This window comes from Vanellus vanellus (genome assembly GCF_965231255.1).
Source record: "Vanellus vanellus genome assembly, chromosome: 15".
NCBI classification, from domain to species: domain Eukaryota; kingdom Metazoa; phylum Chordata; class Aves; order Charadriiformes; family Charadriidae; genus Vanellus; species Vanellus vanellus.
In genome coordinates this window covers 10392958-10408325 of record NC_138920.1, presented here as the reverse complement: position 1 = coordinate 10408325, position 15368 = coordinate 10392958, and the positions used below count along the sequence as shown (strand labels likewise).

Below are 15368 nucleotides of genomic sequence, written 5' to 3'. Positions count from 1 at the left end.
TCGCCAGCCTGGCAAGTCGGGCTGCCGGCTTGTTTGTTTACTCTCCAAACTGGCTCCTGCCCCCCCCCCGCTGCCCGGGGAGGGCTGCCCGGGGGCGGCCCCGGGCGGGCGCTCGCCTTTGTCGCCCGCACGGGCGGGCCGGGGCGGGCAGGGACTACATCGCCCAGCGTGCCCCGCTGCGCCCTGATCAATGGACCTTATTTGAATAATCTGTGAGCCCTTGGACTCAGGCCAATCAGCTGTCAGGGACCCATGATAAATCGCAATGCATTATTGATAATCATAATTACTCTGACATGCGCATTCCGCCCAATGGGGGTAATTTCCCAACTCTAGGAATTTGTTGTGAAGAGGAAAATAATTGCTACTATTTTGCTCCCGATGCTGGTGCACCATGTCGCGACGGAAGCAGGCGAAGCCCCAGCACATCAACTCCGAGGAGCAGCCCCCAGATGCTGCAAGTGGTAAGGCGCGGAGCCGCCGCGGCTCCCAACTTTCCTGATGCGCGGAGGCGGCGGCGAGGGGCGCTTGCCCGGGGGGCTTTTTCCACCCTCGTGTTTCACCCCCCGCTCCTTTCCCCCCCACGGGCTCTGCCAGGAGCCCGACCCCCCACCTCCCCGCAGTTTTTTTGGGGGGCATTTAAGGCCCCGCGCCTCCGCGGAGCCCCAGCGCGGTGTTGTTCCGCGGGGCTGAGCGGGGCATCGGCCCTTCGGTATTTCCCGCGGGGGGTGGGGGGGGTGGGTCGGATTTGGGCTGCTCCGGGGCGCAACCCTGCGCGGTGCTGCCCGAGGGATCCCTCGCCCTGCCCGGTTAGCCGCCCCCCAATGCCCCCCCCACCCCCCCTCGGCCCCGCTGCGCTCGGGGAGCAGCCACATGGGAGGAGAACCCCAAAACCGCCCTTCGGCGGAGGGGCTGGGGGGGGCAAACGGGGGGGGGGGGGTGGGGGTGGTAATTGCGGCCAGTCCTCGCAGGGATAGGAAACAGCTTGAATTTGGTTTCCCCCATGTATTTAACACTTTCTCGGTAGTTATGAGGATTTTTGTGGGGTTTTAAAAAAAAAAGGCGCTCGGACTATTTTTGTTGGAGATCACAATCGCCCTGGACCTTTTGTAGCTTGACCTCCAGCCATCTTTGATTTCCGACTTCCTAAAATAACTCCGGTGAGCTAATGTGGGGTGTGCGTGAGCGCTTTGTATTTGGGCGGTGGGGGGGGATTTTTGACTACCGCACATCGCTGTCCCTCCTTTTAGGGGAGCTGCCGGCCCTGGGCCTCGCTAAGGAAAGAACAAAGTATAAATTTGCGCTCAAATTAGCCCGCAGCTCCCGGTGGGGGTGGGCGTGCAGGGGACGGGGTGGAAGACACACTCGGTTGCCGGTGTCCCCCACCGGAGCGGGGAAGGGTTGGGGCCGCCGGACCGCGCTCGGCTTTGCTCGACGACGGAGCAGCATCTCCCCGCGGCCGGGCTGCGGAGGGGCTGGCGGCTCCCGGGGCTCCGCCGCGGGCTCTCCCCCTTACCCCCCCACCCCCCCGCTATTAACGCCCTGGGTGCGGCGGAGCCGGGGGAGCTGCCGCGGTGCCCGTCCCGCTCCGGAACGAGCGTGGAGCCCGGGGGCCACGTCCCGGGTGGGGAAGGGGCGGCCGGCGGGGAGCTGACCTGGGCTGCGTTTGTTAATCAGAGTTGTTGTGGTCGTTGTGCCCAAACGCTTCTGTGTGTCCCCAAAAAACTTTCTTTGGGGTCTCCGCCTTCCCGAGGGACTGGTTTTATGCGGGGTTTTTCCATCCCTAGAGCTAATCGATACCAGTGCACGTTACCGGGAGCTGCTTATTCCCAGCCCGCGGGAGGTTCGGGCGCTTAATTTTTTTTTTTTCCCTCCTCCCCCCTCGTTTCTTTGAGTCGAAATGTGCAATTGTTGGGTCCGGTTAATGGTGACTTAAGAAACAGCAAGCTGGCCAGAAGGCAATAAATCCCATGTTTAATGCATGACTGTTTTCCTTTGTGCATATGGTTAGGTTGGGGGATGGAGGTGATGTTTCCACATGTAAATCTCTGCCCGCTGCTGGGAAGCCACCTCCGGCTCTGCGCTGAAACAAAAGGGTTAATAACTCCTGATGCGGCCGGCGTGGGGCGGGGGAGGTGTGCGGGGAGGGGAGGATCGCTGCACACCGTGCTCTCCGGGGCAATGCCCAGCTGCTTTTTTTTGTTGGTGGGGCTCTTCCCCCCCCCCCCCCCGCTTTTTTAACAACAAACCCCTGAATGGAGATCCCTCCATCCAGCGATTGCTCAGGCCGGGAGGGACCTGGCGAAGCTCTCGCCCCACCGGGTTGAGGGGCGGATTCACCCGCCTCGGATGGGTCCGGCTTTTTGCGGATCGTGGGGCTCTCGCGGTGGTCGGAGCGACTGGGGGGAGCGGGGAGGGGGGGCGGTGCTGCCGCCCCGCGGCCGCGCTCCGCCGGGACCCTCCGCTGCGGCCCGGGGGGGCGGCCGGTGCGGGTCCCCTCCGTTTACTGCCTTCAGAAATACAAATCGCGTCTCCGATGCCTCTTATCGCCCGCAAATCTCCAAAAATAGTCTTGATACTCCCCGCTCCAGGTGTGCCCGTAAATAACAAGTGATGAAGCTGCATAACAAAGTCGAAATACCGCAGGGATTTGTCTGGGACATTATCGAGTATATACATAATCGTAATAATAAAATCAAGCCCTTATCTCCTCCTTTGCAACTGTGCCTTTTTTTGCAAAGCGATTTGGGACCCACCTCTGTGAACAATGCAGCGTGTTAAGAAACGGTTCTCCTAACCTGGTGATCAATTAACAGGTCAAAAAATCAGCAGGTGGTCACTGGCGAATAATGCTACATACTGAAAATTAGCATTTTCACAAAGGGGTTGAAAATGCCCATTGTGCTGGATTGCTGCCATTAAAAATGTGGTTCATTCCTAAAAAAAAAAAAAAAAATACAGTATCAAAACTGCAACTTTTTTCTCAGGGTAAAATTGGAGATTTCCTTTATGTAGATCCGCGGTCCGCGCTTTGAGCGATGCGGGGCGGTGGGAGGGGGGGGAAGATGTGGATGGGAATTTTAACGAGGAAAGCCAAGTTTTCTGGTAGTTTTCTCGATTTTATTTTTGTTTTGGGTTGCCCGAAGCTGCGGTCGGGGGAGGGAGGGGGGGAGGCTGGCCTGGCCGGAGGGGCGGGGGTGGCAGCATCCCCCGGCCGTGGCGCGGGCGGTGGGGCGCTGCCGCGGTGCGAAGGGGGAGAGGGTGCCGTTGGGGTGGGGGGGCGATGCCCGTCTTGTTTTTCCTTTTACGTAAGTGAAACATTATATTGGTTGTAGTGTTGAAGCCCTTGTGCCGGGCTCGGCGGCATGTGACGTTTTGACAGAGCTGCTGCTCTAACCTTTGCCTCCTCCCGCTTGCCGTGGGTGGTAAGTTGATGTCAGGCTTACAATTAGGACTCTCATGCAATTGACCTTGGCAGCGGGGTTTGTGCCGTTTAGCTCGGTCTTAAACACTGTACTAGTGTTAAGTGTGGTCCGGGGCCGCGGCGGTGGGAGGACCGGCCGCCGCCGAGCAGGTAGGGCCGGGGGGCGGGTGGCCTCCGCCGCCGCTTCTGGGGCGAAACCTCTGCGTTTTTGGTTGGGGTCGCTTTATCTCGAAGCGGGGTCGCGAAGCACCCTTTGCTTAAAACGAATCGTTATAATTGGTAATGTCTGGGTTGCTGCTGGGGTCGGGGGGGGGTGCCGGCGGGGGGGGGGGGTTCCCCGAGGTGGCCCCGCCCGGGGGCGGCCGGTTCCCCGCCGGGGCCGGGGCGGGCAGTGCGGGGCGTGAGTGCCCTCCACCGACCGGCACCGGGACGCGGGGCTGCTGGCGGCTTCGGCAGGTAACCGGCAGGCGGTTTATACATCCAGAAACTCAGTTGGGTTTGTGTTTTTTGTTGGGTTTTTTTTTTTTGGTGTTTGTTTTTAAAGCCCTTCCGAAGGAGTGGAGGAGGCTGAGGGTGCGGGGCTGCGGGGGCCGCTCTGCCGTGCCCCCCTCCCCTCGAAGCCGGTGTCGCCCATCTGAATTTTTCCTGCGTGTTTTAACACTTTTTTTTTTTTTTTCTTGCTCCTCAGAAGCGTTTGTTCACAGTTCTGTCCTCGGCCCAATATTTCTCTTGAATAGATTGATAATTAAAAGGGTGACTCAGTAGGTAGATAATCAAAAAAGCCTAAAGCCTTGAGAGAGAACCTGAAAGCACGTGAAATCCTAATTGTTAGGTGTAACACGTTTCTGGCTCATTCTTGGGTAGAAAAATGCTGCTGATAACTTCAGTGTAGAAAACATCAAGGGTTTTGGAATGTTTTTCGAAGTAGTCAGTCGTGTGTTTCGCTTACTCAAGGAAGTGATTTTGTTATAGTTACAGTTAACAAAAATGCTTTAAATGGTGTTTTAGAGTGGGAGGATGGAAATTTCGGACAGTTTAAAGATTTTGGGAGTCCTAGCTTTTCAGCTGGGAACAGGAGAGAAAAAAAATCAGGGAAGCACGGTGCCTGAGAACAACGGGGAGCTGATGGCAGAGGTTTTCATGTCGAGGACTGGGGTGGATACTTGCTAATCCTTCATGAGTTAATTTTAACTAGGGAAGCGGATGGTTATGTTAATGTTAAAGTAAAAATAGTTGATCAAATGTAGTCTGTGGGAAAAGCAAGCTCACCAAAGGTATTAAACTCTTGGAAAAAAAAAAGAAAATGGGTGAGGAAAGCTCGAGCTCTGACTGTTTCCTCCCCATTCAAGAGAAATATAATTTTATCACAGTTGGAATAAAAAAAAAGTCAGTAACTGCTCAGGTGAGGAAGACCAGCAGCACCCTTTTTGAAATCACATCAAACCAGACAAGACTTATTTCACTCATCTTTTACAGATTCTCTTAAAAGAAAATAAATTCATGCGAGCTGTGTGGATTTTATCAGCCTTCCTTGTCGATGACCGCCTTGTCCTACACAATAGTGGATTTTTTCCATCCATTTGCCAGTGATTCAATCTAACCCCCCTGCTGGGTTTACTGCATTCTTCTAACTTATTGGATAACTAGATGCTGAGAGATAACATTCCTGAAATTCGGGGGTGGGGAGATAAAAAAAAAAAAACCACAGTAGAAGTCCTATCCCTGGGAAGCCTTTGGAGAGGGTTAAGCAAAGTGCACAAGCAATTGTGGTGGCAGGGCTCTCCGCTCCTCGGTAAATGCTGGTACAGTACGTGGGCAGAGCTGGCTGCACAGGGAGGTTTCTTTGCAGAGAAACCCCACGTTTTCAGACCGTTAAGTTGATGAGATAACTGCTGGGGGGGAGGCAGGGCAGGGCTGTGGGGGTTTGGGTAAATGAGGTGCTCTGATTGCAGGCGCTTGGAGCTCCTCCGAGCCTGGGCAGAGGATGCAGCTAGAAATCAAGATGAAGAGTTTCACAGAAGCTGTTGGGGTTTTTTAGAGAAACAGTAAATTACTCCCGTGTTGTTCCTGCTACCACACAATGACCACACATCCTGCTCCTACTGATTGTATCTTAAAAAACCCGTTTTGAGATGGGGAAAGCTGTTATACTCCCTTTTTCTAAGGTAGAAGGGATTTTTTTCTAAGGTAGAAGGGAATATAAGGCATAACTCTTCCCTACTTGTCAGGCAACAAGTTGGTACGAGCTGGGAATTGAATTTATTTGGAGACCTGAGCTACTAGTGCCTCACTATCAGACAGGGGAACTGGAAACTCAACTGTGACAGTGGCAGCGAGGGCAGGCAGGGGCAGGGCTGGTGACCTGCCTGCTGCTGCCCAACACAGGTGCCTTCAGTTTACTGGTTTCTTCCTCTGAGGTAGCAACCGGTGCTTGCGACCCAAAAAGTTGCCTTTGGAGCTCCTCAGAATTATGAAAATTAGGAGCATGGCTTGTGCTAGAGTTTGGAAGAGGGGGCTTTGAATTTAGTGTGGTCTTATCAGTGGAAAAACGGAAAATTAAGAAAGTGCTATGGAGGGAAGGGAGATAAACGATCGGATGCTTTGAAGCAGTTAAAGTCTGAGGACTTGTCTAGACATAGTTATCCTGGAATATCTCCTTGGGGGTGGGCAACAGTCTTTCATGCAGACATTTCTTCTCCACTTGAGACATTTTGCATGGCCACTGTGGAGGTGCAAACTACAGGGTGAAATGCGTGTGCTCGTGGAGGAGAGACTGGAAGAAAGAGCTTTGTGCTTTCTACAGTAAAACCTAAGGTGATTTTGCAACATGGGGAAACTGTATTGTCGGGCCTGGGAAATTGGACTGTCAAAGCCCTAATGCTAAAGGATTTGGAAAAGAGTTTTTGATGTTTTAGTCCATTCTGTGAAGAATGATGGAAACAGTTAGGAAAGTAGTCAAGTAAAGACCGCGCCAGTCAGTGTACAGAGTGGTTATGGAATCTTCTTGTCTTTTTTTCAACACCAGTGCTTTCTTTCCCATTACATCTGCTCAGACTCTTGCAGAGATGAGTCTAAAAACATCCATTCTTGGCTTCAGTTGACCCTATTGACCAAATTCTGACTCACGTGCTGCTTGTACTTGTCTGCAGACTAGATTTCTCTGTATATTTTTCCAAAGAGCTAAATCAACTTTAGAGGCGTCAAGTTAATGATATTTGGGGTAGAAAATGCATGATGCATGCTAAAACTATGCTTTTACTCTCATTTCCTTAAGTTGTGGAAGTTCTTTGGGCTGAAGGGGGGAGGGAGTATTTAGTTCTCCCTGTTTTAGATATGAAGGATCCAAACAGTTTTGATCATAGCTGCGCTGAGAACACATGTTCAAGGACTTGTAACTCTGAATTGTACGTGATTAACAGAATTGCATACATATAGATTTGGATTTATTGCTCTGCAGACCATAGCGTAACAGGCCTCTGATACTTGCATTTTTTAATTGATCGGGTTGTCTGTTTTTTAAGAAAGAACTTTCGAGTGCACTTTCCATCACTCAATATTAAACAATTGAAGTTTGATTTGTTAAATACACATACAATAGCCTTGTTGCCTGAACAAAAGTCAAGGTTTGCACTATCCTCCCTTACTGTTTTGGGGTAGTGTAAGAGCTCTGTAAGTCAATGTGCTTGAGTTGGTGCTTGGCCATGCTTCCCCTCCACCCTGCCATGTACAGGATATACACGTGTATCAGATGTGTGGTTCAGTTACACCTTTAAAATGAAAGCCGCAAGTAGCTCCTGTGCTTGCAGAGTCTTTGGTTCCCCTTGTAAGACAGCGTGGGCTAGTAACGTGGAACCAGAGCTGAGCCCTGAGACGAATTACTGGAGCTGTAAGACCTGAACAGAAGAGATCTCGTCATGCAGATTCCCAGTTGCTGTGGAGGTCTGCAGCGTGCCCCGCTGGGCGTGTAGGAGGTGATGTACTTGGTTACTGCACCCTTGGCACCCATCAAAACTGGGCCAGTTAATTAATAGGAGTTACGGGGCCCTTCACCTGATTGGGGTGGTTGTTGGATTGTCTGCAGTCCTTCCCGCTTCCCCCTCAGCTGTATGAGCATCACGGTTTACCCCCTGAACCCTCCTGCCTCCCGTACCCCGTGTGCTCGCCCGCCTCGAGCTGGGTGCGAGTTTGTTGTTTGACGGACCGCCAGACTTGAGCAAAAACATCCTGTTTTGGTGTAGAATTTCTCTTAACCTCTCTTCCCGTTCCGATATTTCCCCGAGTTACTTGTTTGGTTTTTTTTTTGTTGTTGTCCACGTGCAAATTATGCTCAGTCTAATCTGTGGGGCGCTGGTGGAGGAAGGGCCGGAGTGGCCTTTCTGACTGGCATCGCTCTCCTCCCCCTCTCCCCGCTCCCCCAAAGCAGGTGAGTTGCGGATGCAGCTAAGCAGCCCGTCCTGAGTGGGTCGGAAACGACTTGGGGTGTTTTGCAAGCAGGGCTTGGTGCTTTACTCTCTCATATGTAATCATCAGGATCAACGTAGGCTCATACCTGCGCGGGGGGTTCTGTAAGTTAACCATCTTTTCTTTACTACTCTGGCTTTATAGAGGTTGTTTTTTATGTGAGCGTGCTTTTGAAGTATGTGAGAGTTAATATTGGACTTACTTTTGCTTTTGTCAGCCCTCTTTGGTAGTAATTACTGCCATAATGGCAGAGCGAACGTCATTTAATAGATCAGTGTACTGCTCTGAAGTTCTTGGGTTAACAATCTTACATGAATTTCCGTGGGATGGTTAACTAAGGATTACAAACTGAAGTGCAAACACTAAATAAGTTGATGTGATGTTTTGCTCAGCGTTACGATGCCTTCTCTGCCTTCCCCGGGGCGTGTTCCTCGACGCTGCTGTGCAGGCACTAGCTGCCTTGCTGCGCTCTCCCTTTACCTGTATCTGTATAAAGGCATTTGCGATAACCCTCTTGGCACCAAGCCCTGTGAGATTCCCTTTAGGTTACTGTTTTTATTGAAAACAGAACTAAGATGCGGATTTCTTGGGGGCTGCAAACGTATTGGCAGCAAAACAAAGAGCGGGAGTTCAAGTCGATCTACAGACTTGATTCCAGTGTCGTGTGTCTTTAACTTGCAATTCAGGTGAAGTCAGCGGTCTTAAGAATAGGAAATAGTCTCAATCTAGCTATTAATCATGTGAATTTCTTTTGTTTTAAGGGAGTCCACAAGACGTCCCAGGTGACGGAGATGGTGAAATGAGTTCCAAAAGGTGCCGCACGGAGGAAACTAAAATCTGTGAGAAATGCTGTGCAGAATTCTTTGATCTCTCTGAATTCCTTGAGCATAAGAAAAATTGCACTAAAAATCCGCCTGTTCTAATCATGAACGACAGTGAGGGAACAGTACCCCCTGAAAGCTTCTCTGAATCTTCCCTCGGGAGCTTTCCAAGCGATCGCATGGAAGGCAGGGCACGCAAGGACATTCAGGCAAAGGGCTGCACTGGTTCTATGGAAAAGAGAGAAGGAAAAATGGATGCTGAATCGGTAGGAGGAGTATACCTTAAAATAGAACCCCCGGCCACGCCTGCGGCTCCTGGGCTAAGCTATCTACCAAAATCCAAAGTACCAAACACTAATGTGACTTTGCAGACGATACGTGGCACTAAAGTGGCTGTGAACCAGCGGACCTCTGATGCCATCTCTTCTCCAGCAGCCAGTTTTAATGCTATCCCGATGATCCTGGAGCAGCTCGTGTGTTTGCAGCAGCAGCAACTCCAGCAAATTCAGCTGACGGAGCAAATTCGCATTCAGATTGCCATGATGGCTCCCCATGCCCTGCATCCTTCCATAGCAGCTGCTACTGACCCACTAAAAGCTCTGGGCGCTCACATGTCTCAGCAGCTGTCGGCTGCTGTTGCTTTAATCGGACAAAAAGCTGGAAGCCAGAGCCTATCACTGGAATCCTTGAAACAAGGAAAACTACCTCATTCTAACACTGGCGTTGCGGCCGCCGGCTCGCTGGCCGCTGGGCTTTCCTCCTCCTTCCCCTTGAAGCCGGAGGCGAGCAGAAGCCTCCCCGGCTCCATTTCTCGGTTCCCAAATCCTTTGCTACCTCAGTCCTCCAACTCCGTCATCTTCCAAAATCCGCTTTCGGCCGTTTCTTCTGTAATAGATTCCTCGAAGAAGGGGAAGGGAAAACCTCCCAACATCAGCGTGTCTGAAAGCAAACCGAGCGCAGAAGAGCCGTTCTTCAAACACAAGTGTAAATTCTGCGGCAAGGTCTTTGGCAATGACAGCGCGCTGCAGATTCACCTTCGTTCCCACACCGGTGAAAGACCCTACAAGTGTAACATTTGCGGTAACCGCTTTACAACCAAAGGAAACCTTAAAGTGCATTTTCAGCGTCACAAAGACAAATACCCCCACATAAAGATGAATCCTTACCCGGTTCCCGAGCACCTGGACAATGTTCCCACTAGCACTGGGATCCCATACGGCATGTCTGTGCCACTGGATGAGTCTAACCTGATTGTGGATAGCAAACCTCTCTTAACAACCCTGCCTACCTCTGCGGCCACCAGTGCGCCTCAGACCGCCCCCAGCCTAGCAGGCATTAAGGAGTCTCTGCCCGGTACGTTCTCGAGTGACCTGCAGTCAAGGCCTTCTCCAGACAGCGAGGGTGGCTCTTCCTCGTCAGGGGCAGTCGGTCATGAATCGGGAACGGAGCAGAGCTTGAGTTCACCACAAGCTACCTGCAGCATGAGCATCTTCCACGTAAGCGGGTCAAACGAGCAAGGCTCAGAAACATCAAAGCTTCAGCAACTGGTTGAAAATATCGACAAATCCACTGCTGACCCCAACGAGTGCCTGATCTGTCACAGGGTGCTGAGCTGCCAGAGTTCGCTCAAAATGCATTATCGTACTCACACTGGAGAGAGGCCGTTCAAGTGTAAAATCTGTGGTCGTGCCTTCTCCACAAAAGGGAACCTTAAAACTCATTATGGTGTCCACCGGGCCAATACTCCTTTGAAGATGCAACATTCGTGTCCTATTTGCCAGAAGAAGTTTACAAATGCGGTTGTGTTGCAGCAGCACATCCGCATGCATATGGGGGGACAAATACCCAATACACCAATGCCGGAAAACGCCTGCGACGGTACTGATGCGGATCCTTCTTTGGCTGAGAAGAACGGAGACATCAGTCGCCCAGACGAGACCGTGGAAAGCATAGAGATGGAAGAGGACCTGGACTCTCAGGACGGCCCTAGGAGTTCTTCAAAACCTCCTACTCCGTACGATGCACAATCAGAATCTCCAGCCACGGCAGCCACCTTCTCTGGTATTGCAGCACTGGAGAATCAAATGAAGATCGTCAACTCTGCTTTGAACTTGCAGCGGCAAAGCAGCTTGAAGTCTAGTGACAATGGCTCAGCGGAAAGTGATGGCATGACAAATGATTCATCTTCTGTGGCAGGAGATCCAGATTATCAGAACGGCAGGAGTCCTGCTGCCTCCGAATCTGCGTCGCTCCAGGCTCTGTCCCCAGCCAACAGCCAAGCTGAGAGCGTAAGGTCAAAGTCGCCTAGCTTCAACAACCAAGAAGATACAGGCACGGGAAATAAATCAGAGGGTCCTGAGAATGCTTCTGCAGAAGTGGAAGGGGTTGTTGGTGCTCTGGATTTAACTTACGGCAATATTGGTCGAAAGGTCATTAAAGAAGAACCCGGGTTACACTTTGCAAATGGAGAATATGGTGAGTAACATGAAATGCTGGTGATAACTTGGGGTGGAGTAGTGGGATTGGAGGGAATCCATCTCTAAAAGGACCAACAGGAGTCAAAACCACCTCCGCTTTCCCTTCTTCCTTCTCCTCTATTAGGATAGGGGCATGTGCCCTGTAATGTTTTCCTAACTCAGACTGACTCAAAATTCAACAAAAGTCAAAGACTTAAGCACTGGCATCTCCTGCAAGGGGGGGGGGGGGGGGGGGGGGGGAGCATAGAGGTTCCTTAAAGTAAATAGAGGCTGTGCGCTTCCTGTCTTCATGGGCTCACCTGATACCTCCCTGTAGCTCTCAAAGATAGACGTTTGTGTTTCATGGAAAACTGCTTAACCCAAGAATGCGGCATTAAAACTCTGGAATCTTTTGTGAAGTTTTTGAGCTCTTTACCACTGAGGCTGATGTTGATCAGAAAGTGATGTTTTATCAGAAACTGAGACTTTCTAACTCCTAAGCTCACCAACAAGAATAGGGATGAACTGATTTATCTCAGAGCATCCTAGCAAGTGTAGTAGCAGCCCTCCCATGTGGCTTGGGAGGGCTTTGCAGGCGTGCTCGGCAGGCACACGCAGCTCCGAAGGCAGGGCCTCTGGTATCTTAGCCAGATTTATGTTTAGAAGCAGAAGAAATTTAGGATAAATGTTATCTTTGCTTTCTTTCCAGGTCGAAGTAGTATTCCAGCTGCTTTTGTTAGAGCCCCGCCAGCCCTCATAAAAATGGAGATGCCCAGCGAGCGTCCCATTAGCACTAGCCATTTCATTGGCCCACCGGCTCTCTCCCCTGGTGTTGCCCCTCTCCTCGTGCCACGACCGAAATTCTGCCGTCCTGCCAAACAGCACATCTGCACTACGTGTGGGAAGAACTTCTCCTCTGCCAGCGCCCTTCAGATCCATGAACGGACCCATACTGGCGAAAAGCCGTTTGCCTGCACCATCTGTGGGAGAGCCTTTACGACAAAAGGAAACCTGAAGGTAAGTCGTCTCTTGCGTTGGGCCCTCCTTTGTTGGGGAAAGTCATACCAGAGAGGGAAAGACTTGCTAATATTTGTCCTGCCTTTGTGGACCACTTTGATTTTTCTTTTCAGTTCCTCAAATGGTTACCTTCGACTTTCGTCTCTCCTTCCTGAGTTTCTTCACACAACTTGCTAAACAGTGTACTGAGGTCACCCACAGGAGTCTTTGCTACTGTCCTTGACTTTCCTTTTTGGATGGTAGGAAAGACTTAGCCTTACTAAGCAAATTGCTTTATTTTCATTTGGACTTCAGTGTGTCAAGACAAGCATTTCATAGTCTGAATGCTACAAAATGATGCCTACAGAATACGTGCGTTACGCTGCACTGCTGGAAACGCCATGCAGGATGAGGAAGGATAAAACAGAGGATAATCCTGAGATGGCACAAAGTATTTGAGGATTTTGTGTCTAAGCACTTGCGGAAGAAGTCCTGCAAGTCTGTCCTTATTGTCAGTTTAATCCATGCCCTGTAAGGGACCGGCAGGTCCCTCGCTCGCACAGAGGCTCTCACTTCCTTTGAGAACCTCTTCAAGCTCTTCTGTCCTCTTGCATAAATGCTGATGGGGAGGGAAAGTACTCTGCAGTTTATGAACAGTCACTTGCTGGAAGCACTAGCAGTACATTTGTGGTGTGGAAGATTTTAGCTTAGGTGTGCCACCTCTCTTCCAAATTCCTTGGTGAGTTTTTTGCATTAACTAGTAATTTTTTTTTTCCAAATGTAGTCTGTTCACAGCAAATAATGCGTCTTTTATTTTCTTGGGGGGAGGGGGGCATCTTTGTCAACATCAATTACAGTAAGTGTAAAAACACAGTCCTACAGGCACTTGAGGAGTGAACTGTAGAGAGCCATGGTGATGTCAGACAGCATGTATGTATGATGTCAGACTGTATCTTACACGCGTCAGCAAGAGAACAAGTAAGACAAGAACCAGCCAGCTTAAATGCTTACCTGAATGCAGATGGAGCATACGGGACTCCTTTTGAGCAACTTGGCTGTAAGCAAAGTGGAACATGGGTATACCCTAAAAAACCTGCAGTATTAACAACTCTCTTTACTTCTTTCCCCTCTTGGAAGGTCCATGTAGGAACTCACATGTGGAATAACTCTGCCAGGCGGGGAAGAAGGCTTTCGATTGATAACCCCATGGCTCTGCTGGGGAACGATCCCAAGAAGGTATCTGAAATGTTTCCAAAGGATATAATGCCTCCTTCGGTGAGCATTGACCCCACGGTATGGAATCAGTATGCAGCGGTACTCAGCAACAGCATAGCGATGAAGACTAACGAGATCTCGGTGATCCAGAGCGGTGGCTTACCTACCCTGCCAGTCACCATTGGGGGTAGTTCGGCAATAAATACTGCTACGGTCTCCAAAATAGATGGGGCCCAGTCTGGGACTGGTTCTGATACGGAGAAGGCCAGTGGTGCTGCTGCAGACAATGTGCCAAAACACCAGTTCCCTCACTTCATGGAGGAGAACAAAATTGCTGTTAGTTAAAAACTCAAGTGAAGTTGACGTACAGAAAGAACAAATATATATATACACAAACATATATTTTTAAGAGATTCCACTTCAGCCTCCTATTTTCCTATTGACGTGCAAATGATTTTATGGTTGTCTTTGTAAGAGTTGCCCAGAGTACAATCATGATATTGCTTTGCAAATAGTAAATAATAAAGAATAGGATTTCCTTCTATTTGGAAAGATGCGGGTCTTGCAAAGTAGTTCTTACGTGTGACTTTAATGTGTACAGCCTTACAGAAGTTTCTACAACTTGAAGTTCCAAAGGTTAGAATATTTACCTCTTTGTTTAGAGTGAAATACTTGGGGGTTTTGAATAGAGTGGAAACAACCTACTGTTGATGGACAAGCTTCTATTTACTGATGAGAAATGAAAACTATTAATGCGGGTAAATATCCTAGAATGTCTGCCACCCTCTTAGAAATTGTTTTTCTGTTTGGATTTTTGGCTCTGTGTGGTTTCTGAATGTACTTTTTACTATAATGGCTATAAAAACTACAGAATTTTTTTAATCCTTTTTTTTTTTTTGCCTCAGAAGTTCTATGAAAAGAAAGTTGCTGTTTTTCTTTAATCACTGATCCTAAGGAATTAATTCTCTGTATTGTTGACTGCTGCTTATTTAATACTACTACTAGGACAGTCCTTCAAATATAGTGCCAAAACTCCTACTTCCAAAGATGTGCAGTTTTTCCGAGATGTTTTATTTCAATACCGAGAGCCCCAAACAAGCATGGGTGGGTATGTATATACTTTTTTTTTTTTTCCTCTCTTGAAAGGGAAGACTTGCCTTGGGAAGTCAGGTCTAAAAGCTCTGCAAGGAATCTCAGGTGACTGTTGCAATTAGGCATGGGAACTGGTTTCCTTAGCAAGAGACTTTTTTATTTTATTTTTTTTTTCATTTGGGTAATTTAGAAGATCAGTCTGTGTAAACCTGTATTTAAATATGAAGTATTCATGCTTAGGTTAAATGTTTTGTGGGTTTTTGGATGGCATTCCTACTCTGGTCATTAAGTTTCTTGGTGGTCTGTGAATTTGCATTCTACCAGAATGGTGATTAATGATCCATGTGTATTGTATGAAGGTTGCTGGGATAGTCATCTGGATTCTAAGTTATCTACCTCATTTTTTCCTTTTGTAGTTGTAGTGTCTATTTTTCTATTAATGACCACTGTAATGAACTGAGATTCAAGCAGATGCTTCCATGCACTATCTGAAACCAAAACCTGATGTATTAGTGGAAGCACCTGAAGACTTACCGGACTGACCTTTCACTATTCCTCTAACGTCTGCTGGAACTGTATGTGTAATGGGATCTAAACCAGACTGGAAAGCGAGCATTTAGTATGGAAGGACTGAACAACGGAAAGAAGTCTAGTTGTTGACTGCAGGAAATCTTCAAGTCCAGTCTCTGTTGTGGAAGGCCCCAAAAATGCAGATTACCAAAAGTTTGTGTAATGTTGTTGCACCTGATTCTTGCTTATGATCTCTGTATGCCGAGTTGTGCCTTTCCTGCTGGACTTGTAAGTAAGAACATACCAGTACCTGTTTACACTGTAAAATGGATATTGTTACATAGACCATGCAAAAGGCATCCCAATTGTCAAGTTTCTGCATTGTGAATGTAT

At 49.2% G+C, this 15368-nt stretch overlaps 1 protein-coding gene across 1 annotated transcript; it reads left to right on the top strand.

Moving 5' to 3' along the window:
• Nucleotides 1-394: 394 nt before the first annotated feature.
• SALL4 (spalt like transcription factor 4) lies at nucleotides 395-13718 on the top strand (the record flags this gene model as incomplete). The annotated part of the gene is made up of 4 exons (XM_082491193.1): nucleotides 395-464; nucleotides 8647-11181; nucleotides 11872-12179; nucleotides 13296-13718. The coding sequence occupies 4 exons, from the start codon at nucleotides 395-397 to the stop codon at nucleotides 13716-13718; spliced, it is 3336 nt and encodes a 1111-aa protein (XP_082347319.1).
• Nucleotides 13719-15368: the final 1650 nt, after the last annotated feature.